The 21,872-nt window shown below is 40.6% G+C and overlaps 1 protein-coding gene across 2 annotated transcripts in view; it reads right to left on the bottom strand.

Moving 5' to 3' along the window:
* LOC133653081 (EMILIN-3) overlaps positions 1–18,357 on the bottom strand; it is a 47,101-nt gene extending 28,744 nt beyond the window's left edge. The window contains exons 1-2 of one of the 2 annotated variants that reach the window (XM_062052086.1): positions 18,286–18,357; positions 17,398–17,734 (exon numbers count right to left, since the gene is read on the bottom strand). In XM_062052086.1, coding sequence (XP_061908070.1) covers positions 17,398–17,582 — 185 coding nt within the window. In that variant the 5' untranslated portion in view covers positions 17,583–17,734; positions 18,286–18,357. Of the gene's footprint in view, positions 1–17,397; positions 17,930–18,285 lie in introns of those variants that run through there. The other variant, XM_062052085.1, reaches the window with a different exon arrangement.
* Positions 18,358–21,872: the final 3,515 nt, after the last annotated feature.

Raw genomic sequence — 21,872 nt, 5'->3', positions numbered from 1 at the left:
CAAGATACGTGAAGTTCTCAACGTACTCTATGCCTTGTTCGCCTACGGTGAGCAGTGGAACGTTTTGGTCTTGTGCAACGGTCATGGCCTTGGTCTTCTCTTGGCTTATACGTAGGCCGACTTTTTCCCCTTGCTCATGCAGATTGTTGGTCAATTTTTGGAGTGCAGCGTAGGAATGGCTAAGCAGAGCCAAGTCGTCCGCAAAGTCCAGATCTGCCAGTCTGCCCCCTCCCCACTTAATGCCGAGGTTTGCTCTGACGACAGACTTCCTCATGACAAAGTCTATGACAATGATGAACAGTAAGGGAGACAAGATGCAACCCTGTCTTACCCCGGTCACAATGTCAAAGTCGTCGGTTGTCCTGTTGGTGGTTTTCACTCGACAGGTGGAGTTATGGTACAGGGCTCTGAAGATGTTGACGTACTTTGATGGTATACCGTATAGCTGGAGGATCTGCCACAGTGATTCCCGGTGGATACTGTCAAAGGCTTTCTTGAAATCGATGTAATTGATGATGAGGGGTGTCTGGAGTTCTTGGCACTGTTCTATGATGTTGCGAAGAGTGAAGATCTGTTCCGCGCAGGACCTTCCCTTTCGGAAGCCGGCTTGCTCTTCCCTTAAGATGTTATCTACCTCGTCTTTTAGGCGTTGGAGCAGCACACTACAGAAAACCTTGCCTGGGATTGACAGCAGTGTGATGCCCCGCCAGTTGTTGCAGTCTGCAAGGTTTCCCTTCTTTGGCAGCGTCACTATAACCCCCCGTCTCCAGTCGGCAGGGACCTCTTCGACATGCCAGATCAAATTGAACAGGTGCGTGAGGCTCTCCACGACCACCTCTTGACCGTGCTTCAGCAACTCAGCAGATACCTCGTCGAGTCCTGGTACCTTGCTGTTCTTGAGGCTCTTGATTGCTTGGGCAACCTCGGTCCTGGTTATCTCTTCTGAGGTGACTGTCAGAGTTGGGGCTGGTGTTTCCCGATCAAAAAGAAAGGGAGTGGGAAGTGTTGGCTGGTTGAGAATCTCTTTGAAGTGCTCCACCCACCTTGCCTCCTGTTCCTCATCGCTTAAGAGTGCCCTGCCATCCCTGCTCTTGACAGGCACCCCGGAGCTGCTCCTGGAGCTGGTTAGCTCCCGCACAATCCTGTAGAGTGTTTTAGTGTTGTTTTTCTCTGCTGCCTCTTGCGCTTCTTTTGCTTTCTCCTCCAGCCACCTCCGTTTGTCTTTCCTGCAGCTCTTTTTTACTTCCCGGTCCAGGCGTCTGTACTCCTTGTCTTTCATCCTCCAGCATCGGAGCCTCCTCTTCCGTTCTCTTTCCATCTTTGCCATCTTCCTTTCGTCAATCAATTTCCAGGTCTTTTCCGTTATCCATCTCTCCTTGTTGGTGCCCCTTCTTCTGCCTAAAACTGTTTCCGCAGTCTCAGTGATGGCACGGGAGAACAGACTCCACTGCTCCTCAATGGAAGGATGTGGTGGTACCTCAAGCTTCTTCCTCAACTCCTCACAGTAGCTTTTTGACAGGTTGGTGTTCTTAAGCTTTTCCACTGCGTAGGGTCTCTTGGGCTGCATTTTTTGCACCTTTTTCAGCTTCAGCCTGATTTTACCCACCACAAGAAAGTGATCTGAGCCTACATCTGCACCCCTGTGTGCACGAACGTCTAGCAGTGACAAACGCCATCTTGTGTTTATGCATATGTAGTCCAGCTCATTTTGGGTTCCGCCCCCAGGTGAAACCCATGTCATCTTATGGATCTGTTTGTGCATGAAAAACGTGTTGCCAATGCTGAGGCCGTTTGTGCTGGCTAGCATCAACAGTCTCTCCCCGTTGTTATTGGTAGAGCTTGCAGACCCGTGTGGTCCCACTGTGGCATTAAGGCCCCTTCTGTCGCCATCCACTTTCGCATTTAGGTCTCCAATCAGCATCTTGATGTCGTAGCTGGGGATCTCATCAAGCACAGCTTGGAGCTGGCTGTAGAAGGCATCCTTGTCCTCTTCTGAGGCAGCCTCGGTTGGGGCATAGACTTGCACGATGGTGACTTTGGCATGTCTAGTATAGAGCCTTGCTGTGATGATGCGCTCATTCACCGGTTTCCATCCCACTAGCGCTTGCGCCGCACAGTTGGAAAGGTATGGTGGTCTTGCTTCCCAGAGAAAAGAACGGTTGCTCCATCAATCACGAGGCGCCCCTGCCCAGTCCACCTCATTTCACTAACGCCTAAGATGTCCAGGCGATAGTCCCTCATAGTCTTCAGCACCTGGTCCATGCGCCCACACTGGAACAGTGTTCGCACGTTCCAGGTACCTACTCTGGTGTTGGTTTTGGTTTCGAAGATCGGGGTCGTCAGGGGTCGGGCTTCCTGCTGGATTTCACCCGGCTCCGTCATAGATGCATCCAAGGATGCGCCCTCTCTTCTCCGCCGCAGTGTACCGGAATGGCTCCTTCTCGTCGTTTCTGTAACATGATGCTTTTTTACGGGGCGGGGTTGTTAACCACACGCCCAACCCCCAACCTGGAGGACCGGGTGCTGACTTTTGTCTGGCCTCTATCCCCGAAACCTGCCCGGCATGGTTAAACCTGCCAGGGGTGTGATCCCCCGCCGGTATAGCTTTCAAGGGTCATTGAGACACGCAAGACTCTCCACCACGGCAAGGTACCAGCACAGAGAGAGCATTGTCATTATGAGGTATTGTATGCAGCATTTTGAGGACAAAAATGAATGTATTCCATTTTAAAATAAGGCTGTATTATATTTTTTTTTAGAAAAGGTTAAGCACTGTGAATACTTTCTGGATGCACTGTAAGACCTTCAGCATTTTAGTGAGTGGAATTAAAATATGGAATGGATTAAGCAAAAAAGTCAAACAAAGTACTACTGTGATCCTATTCAAACTCAAAGTGTTTTGAAAGTACAAGGAATAAGAAATCTGATAAGCATTTTAAACTTTATTTAAAAAAGGAAATACGCTTATTCATCTCATTACATGAATAGCAACTTATTGAACTTTTTTTTTTCGAAAACTTTATTATGGAGTATATTGTGAATAAATTGAGAAAAGAAAGTGAACAAAAGTGTAAGCAATTGCTATGAAAAGGGGTATAGGCCTAAATAAGATTAGCTACTTCCTACTATTTTTTTAGACACGTTATAATGAGAAACTGTGTGCATGTTCAAAATGAACTTAACCCACAACCATAACCAAACAGTACTCCTTACATGGTTATGGTTTGAGTTTATTTCGAACATGCATACATACAACATGATACACCAACATTTCCAGTTTCTCTTTTTAACATGTTTGAGAAGGAGTAGGAAGAAGCAGAGCTTATTTAATCTTACCACTTTTCCATTACATAGCAATTTCTAACACTTTTGTTCACTTCCTGTTCTCAATTTATTCACAATATACTCCATAAATAATAACATTCAATAAACAAATAAATAATATATAGTTAAATAAGTTGTTTTTCATATAGTGAGAGGGATAAAAGTATCATTGAGTTCAGCATGTTTATCATTGTTCTTCTTCTTTGTACTTGGTAAACACTTTGAGTTTGAATAGTCTCTCAATCATTACACCGAGAAATTTGATTGAATTTACTCTTTCAAAGTCTATTAGTATTTATGTTTGACTTTCTCTTCTACTGTTACCATATAGCATTATTTTACTTTTACTGAAATCCAAAAAGTCTGTTTTTGTCAAACCATCTTTTTAATTTGTTCATTGCTTCTGTTATTTGTATCAGCTTCTGTGTGTTCTCTCCTGAACAAAACGCTGTTGTATGTTCTGCGAATAGTACTAACTTTAAGTCTTTTCTAACTTCACAAATGTCGTTTATATAAAGATTTTGGTCCCAGTATTGATGGCTCCTGGGGTACACCACAGGATATATTTAACGTTGTAGATGTGTGTTCGCCTAGCTTCACGTATTGTTTCCTGTTGGTTAAGTAACTTCTTATCCAGTTTAAGACCAACCCTCTGATGCCATACCGTTCCAAATCTTTGATTAAAGTATTGTGAGTTATTGTGTCAAATGCTTTAGTTAGATCCATCAACACTCCTGCTGCACATTTTTTACCATCTATTGCATTGGTAATTTCTTCTGTAATTTCGATTAAAGCCATCAAAGTTGAAATATTAGCTCTGTATCCATAGTGGTTCTCAGCAAGTATTCTATTTTTGTTCATGAAATTGTCCAATCCGTTATTGAACAGTTTTTCAATTATTTTTAGAAAATTGTGGAAGTAAAGAAACAGGTCCATCCATCCATCCATCCATTTTCTACCGCTTATTCCCTTCGGGGTCGCGGGGGGCGCTGGAGCCTATCTCAGCTACAATCGGGCGGAAGGCGGGGTACACCCTGGACAAGTCGCCACCTCATCGCAGGGCCAACACAGATAGACAGACAACATTCACACTCACATTCACACACTAGGGCCAATTTAGTGTTGCCAATCAACCTATCCCCAGGTGCATGTCTTTGGCGGTGGGAGGAAGCCGGAGTACCCGGAGGGAACCCACGCAGTCACGGGGAGAACATGCAAACTCCACACAGAAAGCTCCCGAGGCCGGGATTGAACTCACGACTACTCAGGACCTTCGTATTGTGAGGCAGACGCACTAACCCCTCTGCCACCGTGCTGCTAGAAACAGGTCTATACATTGTAAATTGGTGTTCGTCTCCAGTCTTATAAATTGGTGCAACTTTAGCTATTTTCATTTTGTTTGGGAATTTGCCTGTTTTAAATGACAGGTTACTAATATACATTAATGGTCCTGAGATCTCTTCAATAACCTTTTTTATTGTTTCAATATAAATTCCATTACAATCAATTGAAGTCTTGGATTTGCATTCTTTCACGATTTTAACTATTTCCTATTGTGTCACTTTCATGAGGAAAATTGATTTGGGATTTCTATCTATGATGTCATTGAAGTCCTCAGTTGAAACTGGGTCTGGAATCATTTCCTCTAATTTTGGTTCAATATTTACGAAATAGTTTTTGAAACTTTCAACTACTTCCTTCATGTTGTTATTATTTATATTTCCGTTTGAGAATTATTGGGGTTAATCCCTCTTAGGGCCATCTTTAATGATGCTATTGAGGATGCCCCATGTTGCTCTCATATTGTTTTTGTTCCTGTCTAATAATTGACTGCAATATTTTTTCTACACATCCGTAGTATGTTAGTTAGCTTGTTTTTATACTTTGTGAACTTATTTTCTGCCTCTGTAGTTTTTAGGTTTATAAATTATCTATATAATGTATTCTTCTTATTACAAGCATTTTTTAATCCTTTTGTCATCCATAGTTGATTGTTCTTCTTCTCATTCCAACTACTGAGTTGTTTCCATGGATAATGTTTGTCATAAAGCATTAAGAACATGTATGAACATTTACTATATGCTTTATCAACATCATTTTTATCGTACACATTGTCCCAATTCTGTTTTTCTAGCTCATTTTCTAAAGCAATGAACCTCTTCTCTGTGCATAGTCTTCATAATATATAGTATTTTTGTCATTTTTCACTTCTTGTATTTTCCATCATTGATTGTGAAAACTGGCAGATGATCATTCACGTCGGTTATAAGTGACCACATGTAGTGTTATTATCAAAATCATTTGTAAAAATATTATCAATAAGCGTGGCACAGTGTTCTGCGATTCTGCTTGGCTTTGTGAATTTAGGATATAAACTGATGCTGTACATTGTATCAATGAAGTCATCAATGGACATTTGCTTGTTAGGGTTCAATAAGTCAATATTGAAGTCAACACATAAGAAAAATGATTTTTTGACCAATGTCAATCAAATTTGCCTTGACCCAGTCTTCAAATGTGTCAATACATAATGTAGGATGATCTACATATACAACTGATTCATATGTTTTTTTCTTGTTTTCCTGACATATTGCAATGGTTATACATTCTAAGATATTATCCATAGCAAATTACATGTTTTTACCACTTTGTAATTCAGGTTCTTCATCACATATACTGCTATTCCCCTTCTGTTTTTGTTGGTTCTGTTGATATAATTTAGCTCATATCCTTCAAGATCATCAATCCATGTTTCTGCGACAGTGATCACTTTGAAGTGTTTGTGGAATTGTTTTAAAAAGTGCTTCATGTTGTTGTAATTATGGCAAAGTCCGCCTCACTTTTGCCTCACTTAGGCGGGGTGGGCGTTTCCGCAGGCTGGATAGAAGAACACGAATGATTGAAACATGCATAATTTCAAGTTTGTAAAAAAACACTTAAGTGCAAATGGGAAAATAGGTGCCCATATGATTAAATGCCTGTAATTATTGTAACAACAATGATATCTTGTGTATCTTTAATGCCACTCTGGACACATTTGCATGATCAAATTTCATATGAGCCCTAAAAAGTTCCTATTTGTACACTCTGCAGCTGTACAGTATAATGCTTAACCACACCGGTGACTTTTTTTTTCTATCCTCAGGCATTTGGCAAAGTACATAATCTTCTTAGTGTAAGAACAATTCGGAGCGTTTCTACAACAAATAATTCAAATTGGACTTGCTTATTATGCTTAATGCTTTGTGTTTGCTGTGGGAGTGAAACTCAAATCGGTGTAATGCTTGGGATTCTTGGTGAGGAACTAAATAAAACAACACAGCACTTGCCAATCACACCAAATTATCGAGACATCGTTTAGAAAAATGTTGTATGGGTTTAACTTTTTTTTTTTTACATGGTAAACGAAAATCTTTAATATAACATAAAATGACATCAGGCATCATCTGCAGGTATTTCAGCAAAGTCAATCAATAAGTTAGTCAAGTAGCATGACCTAATATTAAAACCTAAAATTAAAACTAGGTTCGATTCAATTCAAAATCAATTTTCAATTCAACCCGATTCTTAATTCACAACAATTTTCACAATATAGTATTTCGTATAAAAACTATAATAAAACCTTTTCAAAGCAGGTTAATGGTTAAAATATCTTCTCTTTTTAGCACGCCGAAGGTGCGCTCTGGGGCAGGCGGCTGGTGTTGTGATGGTGCGTCTGGAATGATTCAGATGCAAAGAATGCATATTGCAAGATATTAAAAAACACTGTTAAAAACAGTGCCAGCAGACACCAAAACAAATCAATTGAGTTTGTTTTAATCAACCACTTAAGTTATACAGCAACTATAAAATTATAAAACAATATTGCCAAATTGACAATATGTCTGACATATTTATTTCTCACAGTCTAAATATTTTGACACCCTCATGGATGGAGGATTATCTCTCCGTCGTCTGTCTTTGCAGGGCGATCGCCTCCTTTCTCACAGCCATTTCTGTCTAACTGTGCCAGTTTGCATGCACATTCCAGACATGTTAATTATAGACACAAAACAATGGTCGCATGACAGTTTTAGTCTTGATAAATCACTTTTTCATATATTTGCATCTCTTCCCAGTCTTACAGGCGTTTTAATAATCAGCATATATTCTACATTTACATGAAGACAGACGTGCTAAATTATTTTTTTTTCTGTATTTTACTAATTTAAGAGATGCAGTCCTCTGCACATGACCTTAGTAGATCAGCTTTGTGTGCGCTATCAAGTTTGCATGTGTTTCAATACACACAAACCTTTAGTAGATCAGGCCCTTAGTGTTGACTGTTAGAGGAGAAGGCGACCTCTTTCATGTCGGTTGCAGGCAAAATATAAACATACTGTGAACAAGTGAGGAGTTTAATTATAACAACTGCAGGGAGGGGAAATATTAGCCTGGCCCCGATCAAAGTGAACAAAAACTTTCCTGGCTACATTGCTGCAGTGCATGGATCTACACTTTAGCTCCTTGTTTGTTGATGTAAAGATGAGCTGTGAGCCACATATTGATGTGTGAAGGAAGCATACGTGAAGGCCTTCAGTAATAAGATGGTACGTTTCCCACACTTATAGAAACCCTCAGAATGTGGGGATTCAATGTGTGTCATGTCTGTTCATGTTTTTGTTTTGGCCATGTGTTTGTTTTTTGGACTCTCTAGTTCCTGGTTGCACTTCCTTGTTTGGTTTGGTTTCCATGGTCACCCATTAGTTTTCACCTGTCTTGTCACGCACCTGTTTCACATCTCGAGTCACGCACCTGTTTTCACTGATCACGTCACTATTTAAATCTGTCTGTTTCTGTTGTTCGTCCTGGCGTCCTCACACTATTTCAACACTCTGCTTCATGTCATGTCACAGTTCTTTGCCAAGTAAGTTTTGTTCATTTATGCCACAGTTAGTGTTTTTGTTTAATTGTTCATAGTTTATGCATTTGTGCAAGTTTTGTGTTTATTACCAAGTTTTGTATTTCCGCCTTTGTGCGCGCCTTTTGTTTTCCTAGTCAAGTTTTTTACCTCCGCTGTGAGCGCCTTTTGTTTATTCCTTTTTTTTATTGTTAAATTTAAACATGTATTTAAATTCACGTCTTGCACGCGCCAATTTTCCGTTGCCTTCTGGGAGAACAAACCACGCCATAGACCCAGTCATGACAATGTGATGTTGGCAAATAAGCACAACTTATCACCATTAATAAACAGCAAACATAATTCCTTGTGTACTCCCATAGAAATCCAAGACATGTTTTACCCACACAAATATCAGTGAAAGTAGAAAGTTGGATGAACATGTTGTGTGAGGCTAGCCAGAGAGTTTACCAACCCCATGCTGGAGACTGTTTCCATTCTTGCTCTCCGCCGGACACCCAGCACAAACTTACAACAACAGACCATGACCTTTGACCTTTACCAACTCAATGGCCTTTAACCCCCTGACCTATTTCCCATCTATCATTGAAAAGCCCTTGGATGTATCTCTGACCTAATCAGGGATGGCATGCAGCATTTACTGGGATCCTAATGGATGCACAACATCCACACACAACACAACCAGGGAATCATGTTCCACCTGTTGTGTACTTTGGTACGCTAGCGTGTCATAACTAGTCTTGTGCTTGTGACATACATGTATAATCCTGCGCTAGTCCTTTGTGACATGCAGCTTTGCAGATGTACATTAAATTCACTTATAATGCTGTTTTCCAGCAACAAGTCTTTGGAATACATTTACCGTATTTTCCGCACCATAAGCCACACCTAAAAACCACAAATTTTCTCAAAAGCTGACAGTGCGGCTTATAACCCGGTGCGCTTTATATATGGATTAATATTAATATTTATTTTCATAAAGTTTAGGTCTCGCAACTACGGTAAACAGCCGCCATCTTTTTCCCCCGTAGAAGAGGAAGCGCTTCTTCTTCTACGGTAAGCAACCGCCCCCATAGAAGAGGAAGCGCTTCTTCTTCTACTGTAAGCAACCGCCAAGGTGAGCACCCGCCCCCGTAGAAGAAGAAGCGCGCGGATATTTCATTTCATTTGTGTGTTTCTGTAAAGACCACAAAATGGCTCCTACTAAGAGACACGCGTACAAGGTTCCACTGACTTTTGATATTCCTGTGAACCGCACTGTGGATACAACGAGCACGTACGGTGAATATCCGTTAGCTTGCCATGCTAACGGCCAGAAACTTCCATCCATGGTGATATTCAAAAGGAAGACCTTGCCAAAAGAGAACTTTCCAGCCGGCGTCATCATAAAAGCTAACTCGAAGGGATGGATGGATGAAGAAAAGATGAGCGAAGAGACCGGGTGACTTTTTTCACGCAGCTCCGTCCCTGTTGATCTACGACTGCATGCGCGTCCACATCACAGATGGTGTCAAAAAACAAGTGAAGCACACCGAAGAAGAAGAAGAATTCGAGGGATTTGTGGATGAGTAATAACTTCAGAACGTGAGCTTTAAATGTTTATTTTGTGTGTTGTGTGACATTAACGTTCGAGCAACGTTGAGTTATTGATGTTGCTATTGCTCTGCACTATTTTGAGTGTTACTATTTTTGTGATTGCACATTTGCACATTACATTTTGGGAGTGAACAGAGTTGTTAGAACGCTGGTTTGTAATATATTATTAAAGTTTTACTGACCTATTTGACTGTTTTTTTGACATTCCCTTTAGCGCAGCGTAGGTGCGGCTAATAACACGGGGGGGCTAATAGGTAAACAAAGTTTTGAAATATGCCATTCATTGAAAGTGCGGCTAATAACACGGGGCGGCTTATGGTGCGGAAAATACGGTAGCAGGGTTTTACATTTAAAAGTAACAAGCTACAGCTATTTACCAGAATACACATATACAAGCAATGTATTTATTCACATTTGAGGCATTCCCTTATATACAAATAGATGAGTTATCTAAATGTCTCTACCCAGTGACTCATCAGCTTGACAGCAACAGAGTTCATATATTTTTGGAGTTGCTCGAATGTGTCCTTAGGGTCTAACTATGGACAAGGTAGGTCAGTAGTTCTTTAATAAAGGCTATAATTAGACGCGTCACCATCACCTACTGACTAATATATAGCAACACAACTATATTTACACACGTGGATAACATTCTTGGTAGCCTTTTGTGGAAGAAATAAAAAAAGCACAATGGTCACTGAAATAACTTGAAAATGAAAAACCTAATAATTAAAAAACAAATACTGGACTGTTTCAAAATGCATATTGAAAAGTAACAAGACAAATCTGGAGCTTTTTTTGCAAGCCAGCTCCATGACTCTATCGACTGCATTGCAGCACTAATACGCCGAGCTTCTATACTTGCTGGATGTCACAACAAATCTGTTTAATTTAGCTAAGATCTGCTTGTCACCGATTCTGTTCATAACTTTTATGGACAGAATTTCTAGGCGCAGTCAAGGCGTTGAGGGTATCTGGTTTGGTGGCTGCAGGATTAGGTCTCTACTTTTTGCAGATGATGTGGTCCTGAAGATTTCATCTGGCCAAGATCTTCAGCTCTCACTGGATCGGTTCGCAGCCGAGTATGAAGCGACTGGGATGGGAATAAGCACCTCCAAGTCCGAGTCCATGGTTCTCGCCCGGAAAAGGATGGAGTGCCATCTCCGGGTTGGAGAGGAGATCTTGCCCCAAGTGGAGGAGTTCAAGTACCTAGGAGTCTTGTGAGGGAATGAGTGGATCGTGAGATCGACAGGCGGATCGGTGTGGCGTCTTCAGTAATGCAGACGCAGTATCGATCCGTTGTGGTGAAGAAGGAGCTGAGCCGGAAGGCAAAGCTCTCAATTTAACGGTCGATCTACATTTTCATCCTCACCTATGGTCATTAACTTTGGGTTATGACCGAAAGGTCAAGATCACAGGTACAAGCGGCCGAAATGAGCTTCCTCCGCCGGGTGGCGGGGCTCTCCCTTAGAGATAGGGTGAGAAGCTCTGCCATCCAGGAGGAGCTCAAACTAAAGCCGCTTCTCCTCCACATCGAGAGGTGCCAGATGAGGTGGTTCGGGCAACTGGTCAGGATGCCACCCGAACGCCTCCCTAGGGAGGTGTTTCGGTCACGTCCGTCCGGTAGGAGGCCACGGGGAAGACCCAGGACACGTTGGGAAGACTATGTCTCCCGGCTGGCCAAGGAACGCCTCGGGATCCCCTGGGAGGAGCTGGACGAAGTGGCTGGGGAGAGGGAGTCTGGGCTTCCCTGCTTAGGCTGCTGCCCCCGCGATCCAACCTCGGATAGGCGGAAGAAGATGGATGGATGGATGGATAGATCTGCTTGTGTTGGACAGGAAGTCATGCACAAACACAAAATGAATTATCCGGTTTAATTTCAAAATAAAATACTCAATGTTGTAGGCCGATCGTATTTTTCACTTTCAAACGTCCTGACGGACGGGAAGGGACACTAAGTCAACTTGTCAAAAGTTTTCAGATGTAATTTCATCTTCTTGATGATGATGGTACTTTTTTATTCTTGCTTGCTACAAAAAAAAGTTGTTTTTGAGGCAAAACTGTCGTCATTGTTGTCGTTTAGCACCTGTTATTAATGGCAGGACCGAGTTGATTTGCTTCTGCTCCTCTGGAAGGACAGAATAAACTGTTTGTGGTTCACCTTCTTACAACTTCACTTACCACGTGACTGCACACAGATTGGCAGGATCTCTGACAAGTCTGCGCTATTTCGCTACACGACGGAGCCGCAACAGAACGGCGGTGGGGTTTGGCGGACTGTTTATGGCGGTGCTGTTCTGTGGTGGCCGCGTATGCTTAAAATGATAAAAATATGTAAATATTAAATGTTATTATACATTACATATTTACTTACATTATGTATATATAACCCTAATGGAGGTGTTTGGATGTTTTTTCAGGACTTTACAGGCAGAATTGAGCGACTCACCATATTTATTTAATATTTAGAATACATTAAAAAAAGAAACACACATGTGTTCTTGTCTTACATAAGGACTGTGAATGATAGGCAACAATTTAAGAAAGTGCAGTTCCCATTTGAGGTACATGTACGAGCTGCATAAATGACCATGAACTTAACAACATTGTTTTGTTTAATGACCTTCCTGCTTTTCTCCACACGTTTTGAACACGGCGCCAACGCACATTGGTGAGTAGTACCACAGATCTCCAGAGTCCTCCACCCTCTACTCCGCATCAACCAGTGGTGTGCCATCAGGGCCAGCAAGGCCTTATCTGCTGGCCTAACATAACCAGAAATCATGACAATAATTAAAAATAAAATTATTTTTTTAAGTTACTTTCCCTAAATATCTAAAAGTATTCATCTTCTCTTCATGTCATATTATGCTCATTCAAGTGCTGTTGTTTTTAGGTTATAGAGGTTTTATCCAATCAGAATTCAGCTATCTTATGTTGCCATGCTGTACCAAATCTGCCTAGAGCCTTCAGAATCAACAATGCAGGCGTCCGTGCACTGTAAGTGAACGGGGACATACAGTTGATAGACAGTTGCGATAGCCAATCAGATCACAAGTTGTCAGTAAGGCCTTCTAGATGGCCTCACGTTGAACGTGACATTTATGTGTCCTGTGATTGGATACTTACCGGGATCGTTAGCGGATGAATTTGAGAACACATAGAGTTGAGAGACAGTTGCGATAGCCAATCAGATCACAAGTTGTTGACAGTAGCCTATCCAAGTAGCCTGATGTTAACAAGACTGTGATTGTCATTCCAAAGTGAGTATCCATTCACAAGTTTCAATTTAGCAGAAAGTGTTGTGCCGTAGCCAGACCGGGATAGCAGAGAAGGAGAACAAAACGTTGATTAGGTGGCAGATATAAATTTGCAAGACCATTTCCAAGAAGGATATTTAAAGAGAAACTACATCTTGTGAGATGATGTCGGCCAACCCAGGAAGCTAGTCCAGCTGCTCTGGCCATGAAATGGGGAAATGCTCGCCATTTCCACTCGAATAAGGCCGACTACGAGGGGTACCACTGGCTTATACGGTGTCAACCAGGTCCTACTAATTATGAGTTCAAATATTTTTTTTTTTCACTTTTAATATGTTTTTTGCAATTTTTATTTTGACTGTACCACATAGATATGTTTTAATTGCTGATGTGTTTTAATTGAATTTTAAATGCGCCAGAAAATAACCGGTTTTGTACACTGTTGATGTTATTCAATGAACAGTAGGGTGTAAATGTGTTCCTGTATAGTATTTCTCCAGCAATGGTCATGTGGTGACATCAATTATGGTATTTTGACAGGTAATCTTTGAAGTCGGACATCACTGACGGCCTTGGTGGGAAACGCACGGCCCGCCACTGGCATCAGCCATGCCTCCATGTTGTTCCTTGATGAGATTGTGATGCGTCCGTGTTTAAGTCTGCCCCCTCCGTGACGTTACCGTGTTCAAACCATGTGGGTCTGGGAGGAAAATGTGATTGGCAGATTATAGCGGTGTTGAAGGGGAACTGCACTTTTTTGGGAATTCTGCCTATCATTTACGATCCTAATGAAAGACAAGAACACGTATGTTTTTCTTTTTTTTATGCATTGTAAATATCAACTAAATCCGATCTCAAGTTCGCTTACAATGGAGCTAATGAGAGTTGCTCTGTTCTGCCTATAAAAGTTAAAAAAAAAACATCCAAACACCTCCATTGAGGTTTTATACACACACTGTAAGTATATATTTCTTATTTATTTGTTTTAACATGTCCTGTTTAGCTACTCAGGAAAATCATATTGTTGATGTTAATGCGGTACAGATTTACTTTACGAGAGAGAAGTGTAGGATACCGGTACTTCTTTTGTTGCCTTATTTGTATTTCACTTTATTAAATGGATTTATATTAATGTTTGGCGCAGCCGAACTGGAGCAGAAGGGGATAGAAAGAGTAAAAAAGAAGATAGGGGGGAAATTGCGGGAACAAGAGGGGGATAAGACAGAGAGACAACAACAGAACAACATCAGCAAATATGATATGTACAAATATGATGGTAAAAGTGATAGCAGAGAAGCAGTTAATGAAGTAAATATTAATAACACAGAAATGACAATGAACATTATTGCACTACAAATGAAGCAATAAAAATATCAATACATGCTCTAAGTATATATGTATAAAGTAGTAAAAGGCACATTTATAACATTTATTATTTACGGTACCTATTTTGCTCATTTTCAGCATGCGCGGCAATCAATCAAGACAACAACGCTTGTATGTGTTGTAATCACGGCAGACTTGGTAACAGAAAACGAAGACGACTATTTATGGACAAATAAGGATTCACAACCTTATCTTTTTTAACCTGAACCTGAGGATGAACGGCTGCTTATAGAAGGCAGCATGAAGAGAGAGTGAAACATTGTGAGGTCGCCGTGACTTGACTGTAAATGTGGAGCTTGAAGACAAGCTATGCCGACAGAAATGTAGTGCTTACCCTAAATCAGTGCTTCTCAAATATTTTCTATTATACTCCAAAAAAATGTTTTGCGCAACCCCCCTCCCCCCCACTCTCCACCGTCACTGAAAAAATTATAATGTGTCTATAAAATTGTTATAACTATACCTCTGCGTAACACTGCACGTTTATTAACATTAAAGGAAACAACACACAGGTCTTTCCTCGTCTCCCACTGTGGTGACAGTGAAGCCAAGTGCTACACTTCATCATATTCTTCATCTTATTCGTGCGGCAAAAAAAGCATGTTCTCCGAGGTCACACGTGCCCCCCTGGCATTGCCCCCCCCCAGGAGATCCCGCCCCAGTATTTGAGAAGGACTGCCCTAAATAAACTGAAAAAAACCCGTCCTTGGCCAGCTTGACCAGACAGACAGGTGTCCATCGAGTAAGTCACTATAATTTTGATCATGATACATGCATAACATCATGCTTGTTAGTACAACTACATACACTGTCAAGCTAGCTGTGTACAAACAAAACATGAAATGTGGTCTAATACTTTACAGATAGTGTAATATGATTGTTGATGTTTTTCAGTCAGTACAAATTGGTGTCCAATCGCAGTGTATTGTGCCTTATAAACACAAAAGCCATTCAGCTGTTGACGCAAAAGTTAGCTTACTATGCTAGAAAAAGAGTTACTGAGTGTTTGCTCTTACAATAACAATGTCTCTATAGTTTAGTTATTATACAGGTTACGGAACATAATTTAAGTAATGTTGGCGGTTTTTGGGCTCATTTTTAAAGTGATTTAGAGGCAGAATGGATTGCTCCCATTAGCTGCAATGCTAGCCACCTAGAACGAGCCGATTATTACAAATTAGAGTTATGATTGTGGGTGATAGGCAAAATTCCAAAAAAAGTGCAGTTCCCTTTTAACACAGTATCATCACAGAGGCTGCAGTTCTTTACCAGGTGAAAGGCGTTTTAAAGGCCGGCACTAAACAGTTGAACATGTCTAATTTATATCTGGTCCACACGGTTTTAGAGGTTCTTTTTGGATAAGTGACAGATGACCAGGGTTTGTGTTCGGTTTTCGGAGCACAGCAAATTGCCGCATCGCCATTTACCATCATCCAATGTGTAAACACCACTTTACAGAAGTTAACCTCTTATGTGTTTATGTGTATCTGATTTGGATTTAATACTAACATATTGACAGTCTATTTGAAACTATTACAGTTGCATTTTTGTTTCGAGGATGGGATCTGTTGTTTTCAGTATTTTTTCTATATCTATCGCTTCCTTCTCTTTATTTATATACTTACCTCAAAAGGCTTTTTTTCATACATGTCATACTTGCCTGCAGAGAGGCTTTCATGACAGCCTTAAACAAACTCAACAATAATGATCAATGCAATTTAAGCAAACATAGCTATGGTATCCGACCAATGTCCGTATCAAAATTAATTCCATAACCAATGTAAAAATGCTGTAACTTTCACTCTTTGGTCAACAGGCGACTTCAATGGTGGCAAAAGATTTGATTGAAGTCTGCTGGAAGGAGATATACTAAAGGTTTTCTACTCCAGTTGTAATACATTTTGGTCACAAGTTATGAATTGTTCATACCTGACTTTTCATTTAGAACACACGAGAGGAAGTAAACCTGATTTTAGGATTGCCAGTGTTTGTCAATCTAGATTATTTAGTTGGTTTATTGGATTATTTGTTGTTGTTGATATTTTAACATAATATGCCCATTCCAGAAAAAAAAAATACAGAATAGACTAAAGAAAGTTGGGACTAAATCAACTGTGCTCTCTTGTGGGTGTGGGATGTTGGGGCATCTTATTTTGTAAGAGGTGAGTGGAAATGGCAGACTTGGGCAGTATTTTGTGACAGTTTGAGTGAAGCAGCAGGTAGCTAGGGAGCTGTCCAAAGCCATAACAGCTCCCAGGGGAAGCCAAGCAAAAGAGACAGGAAAGGGGAGGGAAAAAATGAAAGCCCTGCAGGCCAAACATCAGCTATCTCTATCCAGAAATAACATATATCACGGTTCTGTTTCAGATCACAGCTTCATGACTTTTAAAAACGAGGGTTTGTTATTCCTTTCTGCTCATGTGCTGTGACCGCCAACAACACATCAGGCCAGAATGTTACATTTATGACACATCTCTGATCAGAAACAGAACATCCTTTGCCTCGTTTTATTGATGCAAGAGAAGTAACGCAGGTCCAAAGATGTTATTGATTGGCGATCACCAGTCCCCTCTGACAGTGGGTGTCCAGCTGTTCCGCTAAGTCTTCTAATGAAGCTCCTTTTTTCACTGCACAAACAATCAATACACTTGCCATCACATCATGCACCAAAAAGAGCAAACCAAGCTTTTCTGTTCAGAGCCCATTATGTCATTCTTCCTCTGTCAAACATCGAACCTCAACTACAGATGGTTTAAAGTATGAAAAAGGGTCAGAAACAAGGGTCAATTACAAAGCTGATGCCCTAACTAAAAGCATGTTTCTGCAAAGAAACAATCAAAGTCACCTGGTGGAGCAACAGTGGGGCGGGGGTCCATTTGGCAATAATAACTCAGGATATGTAGAATAGGACATCCAAAGGAGAGCACTTACTTGTGGCGAGTCATAGGCTTGTTTGGGGCATACTGGGGGTTGATTCCAGCCTTGTACAAGTTGTATCTGTGTCCATAGAAAGGGTTGACATGGCCTCCATAGAAAGTTCCTTTGCTTTCCACTGCAGACAGTAACACTCCCAAGAAAAAGAACGGCGCAAGCGCCCGGTGCAGCTGGGCGGTCATTGTTTTTCTTGCTTTAAAATTAATCCCACAGATGAGGAAAATGATGCTGGCTGAAGAGGAAATGAGGACTGGTGAGTGGAAGCTGTGGGCTCCTCAGGGTGCCGTGCTGAAGTTCTTCACAACGAGTGCAGTCTTGTCTTCTTCAGAGGGCCCTGAAGGAGACATGGAGTCCAAACAGCTGTAGCATCAGCAGCATCTCGCACGGGTCGCCTTCAGCTCGCACACTAACCCCACTTTGCACACATACTGTAGGACTTAGGGGAGACTCGGCTCGAGAGGGAGGGGGCAGAAGAACAACACAAAAGGTGTGCTGAGGGAGAGAGATAGTGAGGGTGCCTCCAAAAAATGCATCAGTTCCACACACGTGTGTGTGTGTGTGTGTGTGTGTGTGTGTGTGTGTGTGTGTGTGTGTGTGTGTGTGTGTGTGTTGGGGGGGGGGGGGACCAGCTGTCTAGGTTCAACCCTCTTCTGCACTGCACTGCATGAATGAGAATGTGTGCCGGTGTGTGTGTGTGTGTGTGTGTGTGTGTGTGTGTGTGTGTGTGTGTGTGTGTGTAGGGGGGTGCAAGCAGTGTCTGAAGGGGGAAGGCAGACAGACTCGATTTACATATCCAACCCCCAAGTCCAGCTTGTAGCAGAAAGGGGACAAATTATGCTGTTTGTCCTGCACTGTGAGTTTAATTCACAAATTATATTTCTTTACCTGCTCTTTGACTTATGCCCATCTACTGCTGTCACTTTTGCCAAGTCCGAGTGCACACCGCCATGTGCAGAGCTGCAGAGGAACACAGTGAAGAACACAATGGACCTCCTGCTTGCCTTACAGTTTATACAATCCAAGTCCCTGTCCCTGTTAAACCCTGCACTTCCATGTCATTCCGGAATTCATGACCTGAAATCTTTTGATTATTTAATTTGATAGCTCTCTTTGCCCAAACAAGACAATATTTGATTAAAAAAACATAAGAACTATTATTTAACGCCTATTAGCTTTACTATTAGTTGTATGACTGTATATATGTATTTATTTATTATTTATGGTTTCCCCTCGGCCATCAGACACATGAACAATAACAAGATCTGATAGCTCAGTTACAGCTAATTTTTATTACCTATTCTGTGTTATGTGTTTCATGTTGCAAGATTGTACCAAGTTGCCCTAGTTTGTGAACCTGTTCTCAAACAAGGGCAATAAAACTATTCTGATTCTAATTCTGATTCTGATTAGTCTGTATTGAAAATGTCTCATCCGTTTTTTTAGCTCCAGAACTCCTTTTAATCTGTATTTCTATATTAAACCACTATAGTAAATACAAATTATTGTAACACACATTTAAATCACGGCCCACGAAGATGGAGTGGGGGAGTGGTAAAATAATAAATATTCAAATATTGAACAAACAATGGCTATAGATTGGTTTAAACCTGTTCTAATTATTTGGTAGCTGTGTAAAATAAGGACTGTCATTGCTGAGGGTTCGTGGCTTGGAGTTACATTATTTATATATATGTCACATCATGCCCTGAAGTAAACATTTTAGTGTGTTGTCAGTACTAATATAATCAGTGTATCATTAAAATGGTTTTGAAACTGTTATTTGGTGGTCTTAAATCACAACATACTAACAAACAGGCAACAATGTGTTGATCACAGCAAACACACCTTTTTTCAATATATACCTGCAAAAATTTGGGAAAATAGGGATATTGTGATTCAACTTTTTCACTTCTGGTATAGGAGCTTGAGTATTGGCCAATACCAATATTATTCTGATACAAAATCAATATGAATTATATAGTAAATGCTGAATGCAGCAGACAGGCTGCAGCACCCCCCGCGAGCCCATACAAGCGGTAGAAAAATGGATGGATGAATGTTATAAAATGCTTGATCAAGTGAAATGACTCAAATAGAGAATAAATGTTAAGTATTAAAAATACTAACTTATTCATTTATAACTGAAATGAAGTTACGTTTAATTAAATTTGAAATGGAGTGTTTATTGTTTTTCTTTGACACGTTGAGCCACACTAATCCATGTTCAACAACATAATAAAGAGGGCCGCAGTTTCAAGGGGCCGGGCATCGAAATGAGAATGTTTCGTCAGAAAGTGTTATAATCCTTTAAGACTGTGTTTACTTAATAACAAAATAAACCTGTCGGCTTTCACACTGCACTGTCAAAAAATTCCTCATTCTGCCCTCACTACTCATTTCCAGCATGTGCCGCTAGTTAAGAGCATGAATAAACAGAAGCTCCAGAAGTTTTGTTGAGGATTGATGTTACTTCTTTTGAATTATTTTCCTTCCTTAGATTTATATCTTTACACTACTTCCTTTATTTAGATTTGTAAGCCTGAAAATATAAACATAAAATAAACATTACAAAAGTATAATGTCCATTGTGTATTTTACATAAATAAAATACAAGATTTCGTGTTAACACATTCACACAATAAATGACAAATGTTTACACATATGGAAATCAAATAACATCCACAGCAAACATTGCACACAATGTATGTGACTCATCAGAATTAAACCTAAGGTGTTGCAATATTACCCTCTAGTGGTTAAATTTAGTGCTACATGTATTAAACAAGCTTTGATCGTCAGAGTTACTCTCAGACAAAAAACAACGCAACCACGAATTCAAAAGACATCACAAAGTTAGCCATTTCAATACAAAACTTAACTAAGTGAAAGTAAACTAAAGATATATTTATGTACTTACAAAGATTTGACAAAGTTTTGTGATGTAGCTTACACGTGTGGATTTATACCATTGTTGTTACTTGTCTAGAACACGGTATCCGTCGCTCATAAGGTCAAACAGGAAAGAAATGACTCGAGAACACACACACACACGCACACGCACACGCACACGCACACACAGTCACTAGCCTTGTGGTGCACTCAGTTTGAAATCAGAAAACTCCCTGAATGCTTTAAACCACACATGGCTTGTCCATTACTTTCTTTGGATTCATATGGAATTTAAAAAATAGATTAAAAAAAAAAAAAAGGCTAAACAAACACAAAAAAATGAACACTTTAGCTAACAGCAGCACTGATCTGCTGACTAAATGAGAACCGAAGATAGATCAGCCTGCCCATAATGGCTGTACCGCCCAGGCACACATTGGGTGCGCTGCGAAGCACACAATGGGTAGACTAAACGTTCATACACTGAGACAAGGTTTGTAAAACCAAGCACATGTTTATCTGGTCAATGTGTTACTAAATCAAAAAGTTGGACAATGAGGGGTTTGTAAATTAAGGTTCCATACTTATTTGATACTTGTTTAGATTGACTCATTTGTTTTGGACTGCAATATTGTTCAATTAAGGACAGTTATTATGCAGGTCTAGCTTTATTGTGTGCTAAGCTGTTGTGAAGCTGCGAGCTCCTAATAACCTATAGCCTACCATGATTACCTTTTATAAATTACTTCATTAAAATACAAGAAAATATAAAATTTGTGTGCTTATTAGAGGACATTTAGATGTTAACTGGTTGTTGAGCTTTGCACATGTAAACAGCTTGTATCGGAGCCATTGTCGATTTTAGTTACAAGCCCTGTTAAAAAATGTTTTAAAAGACACACATACTGTTAAAAAGCAACATATCTTCTTGTGGGGAAGGCAGCTTTCATGCAGACAGAAGGTATCCTGAAATATTTTTAACTGAAAAATGAAGGATGAGTTACAATGAAGTAAGGTCTTTACCAGCCCCAGTTGTGATGTTTCAATTCAAATGCAGTATTTCTGCATGTGTCCCTCGCTAATTGTGACCATAAGTGTATCTTCCCCACATTTCATTGGCCCGTACAGGAGCTTTATCCTACGGCTGAGTTCCTCAATCACTACTGAGAAGACTCTGGTTCCAATTGACGTCACTGCCTCATTATGGCCCGAGCCTTTTGCCAGGATATCTGGCGTCATTTGTGCACAGTGGCAAAAGAGGCTGTCCACGTTCTAAAACGCGTTTAAGGATAGACCGTTGTAAAAATGGTATACACTTATGCAAAAGAAAAGGAAGACAATAAGAATACATTGTTCAAGAGCTTTGCTTGAAGTAAACAAACAAACAAAAAAACTCTGAAAGAGTGACAAGCTTGTGTCTGAAATGGCTTATTTGTTTGAACAGTTGGTTTGCTGGGTCTTTCCCACCTGTGTGTGGACTGCACTCAGTGTAACCTGCTCTATTTACCCTCCATTTACTGGTCAGTGGGAAAGAAAAACACAGCATCAAAAGGACATAAGTGGGGAAGCTTTCAAAAGCAGCC

The sequence above is a fragment of the Entelurus aequoreus genome, linkage group LG07 (genome assembly GCF_033978785.1).
Source record: "Entelurus aequoreus isolate RoL-2023_Sb linkage group LG07, RoL_Eaeq_v1.1, whole genome shotgun sequence".
Classification (NCBI taxonomy): domain Eukaryota; kingdom Metazoa; phylum Chordata; class Actinopteri; order Syngnathiformes; family Syngnathidae; genus Entelurus; species Entelurus aequoreus.
This window is presented reverse-complemented; position numbering and strand designations above follow the sequence as displayed.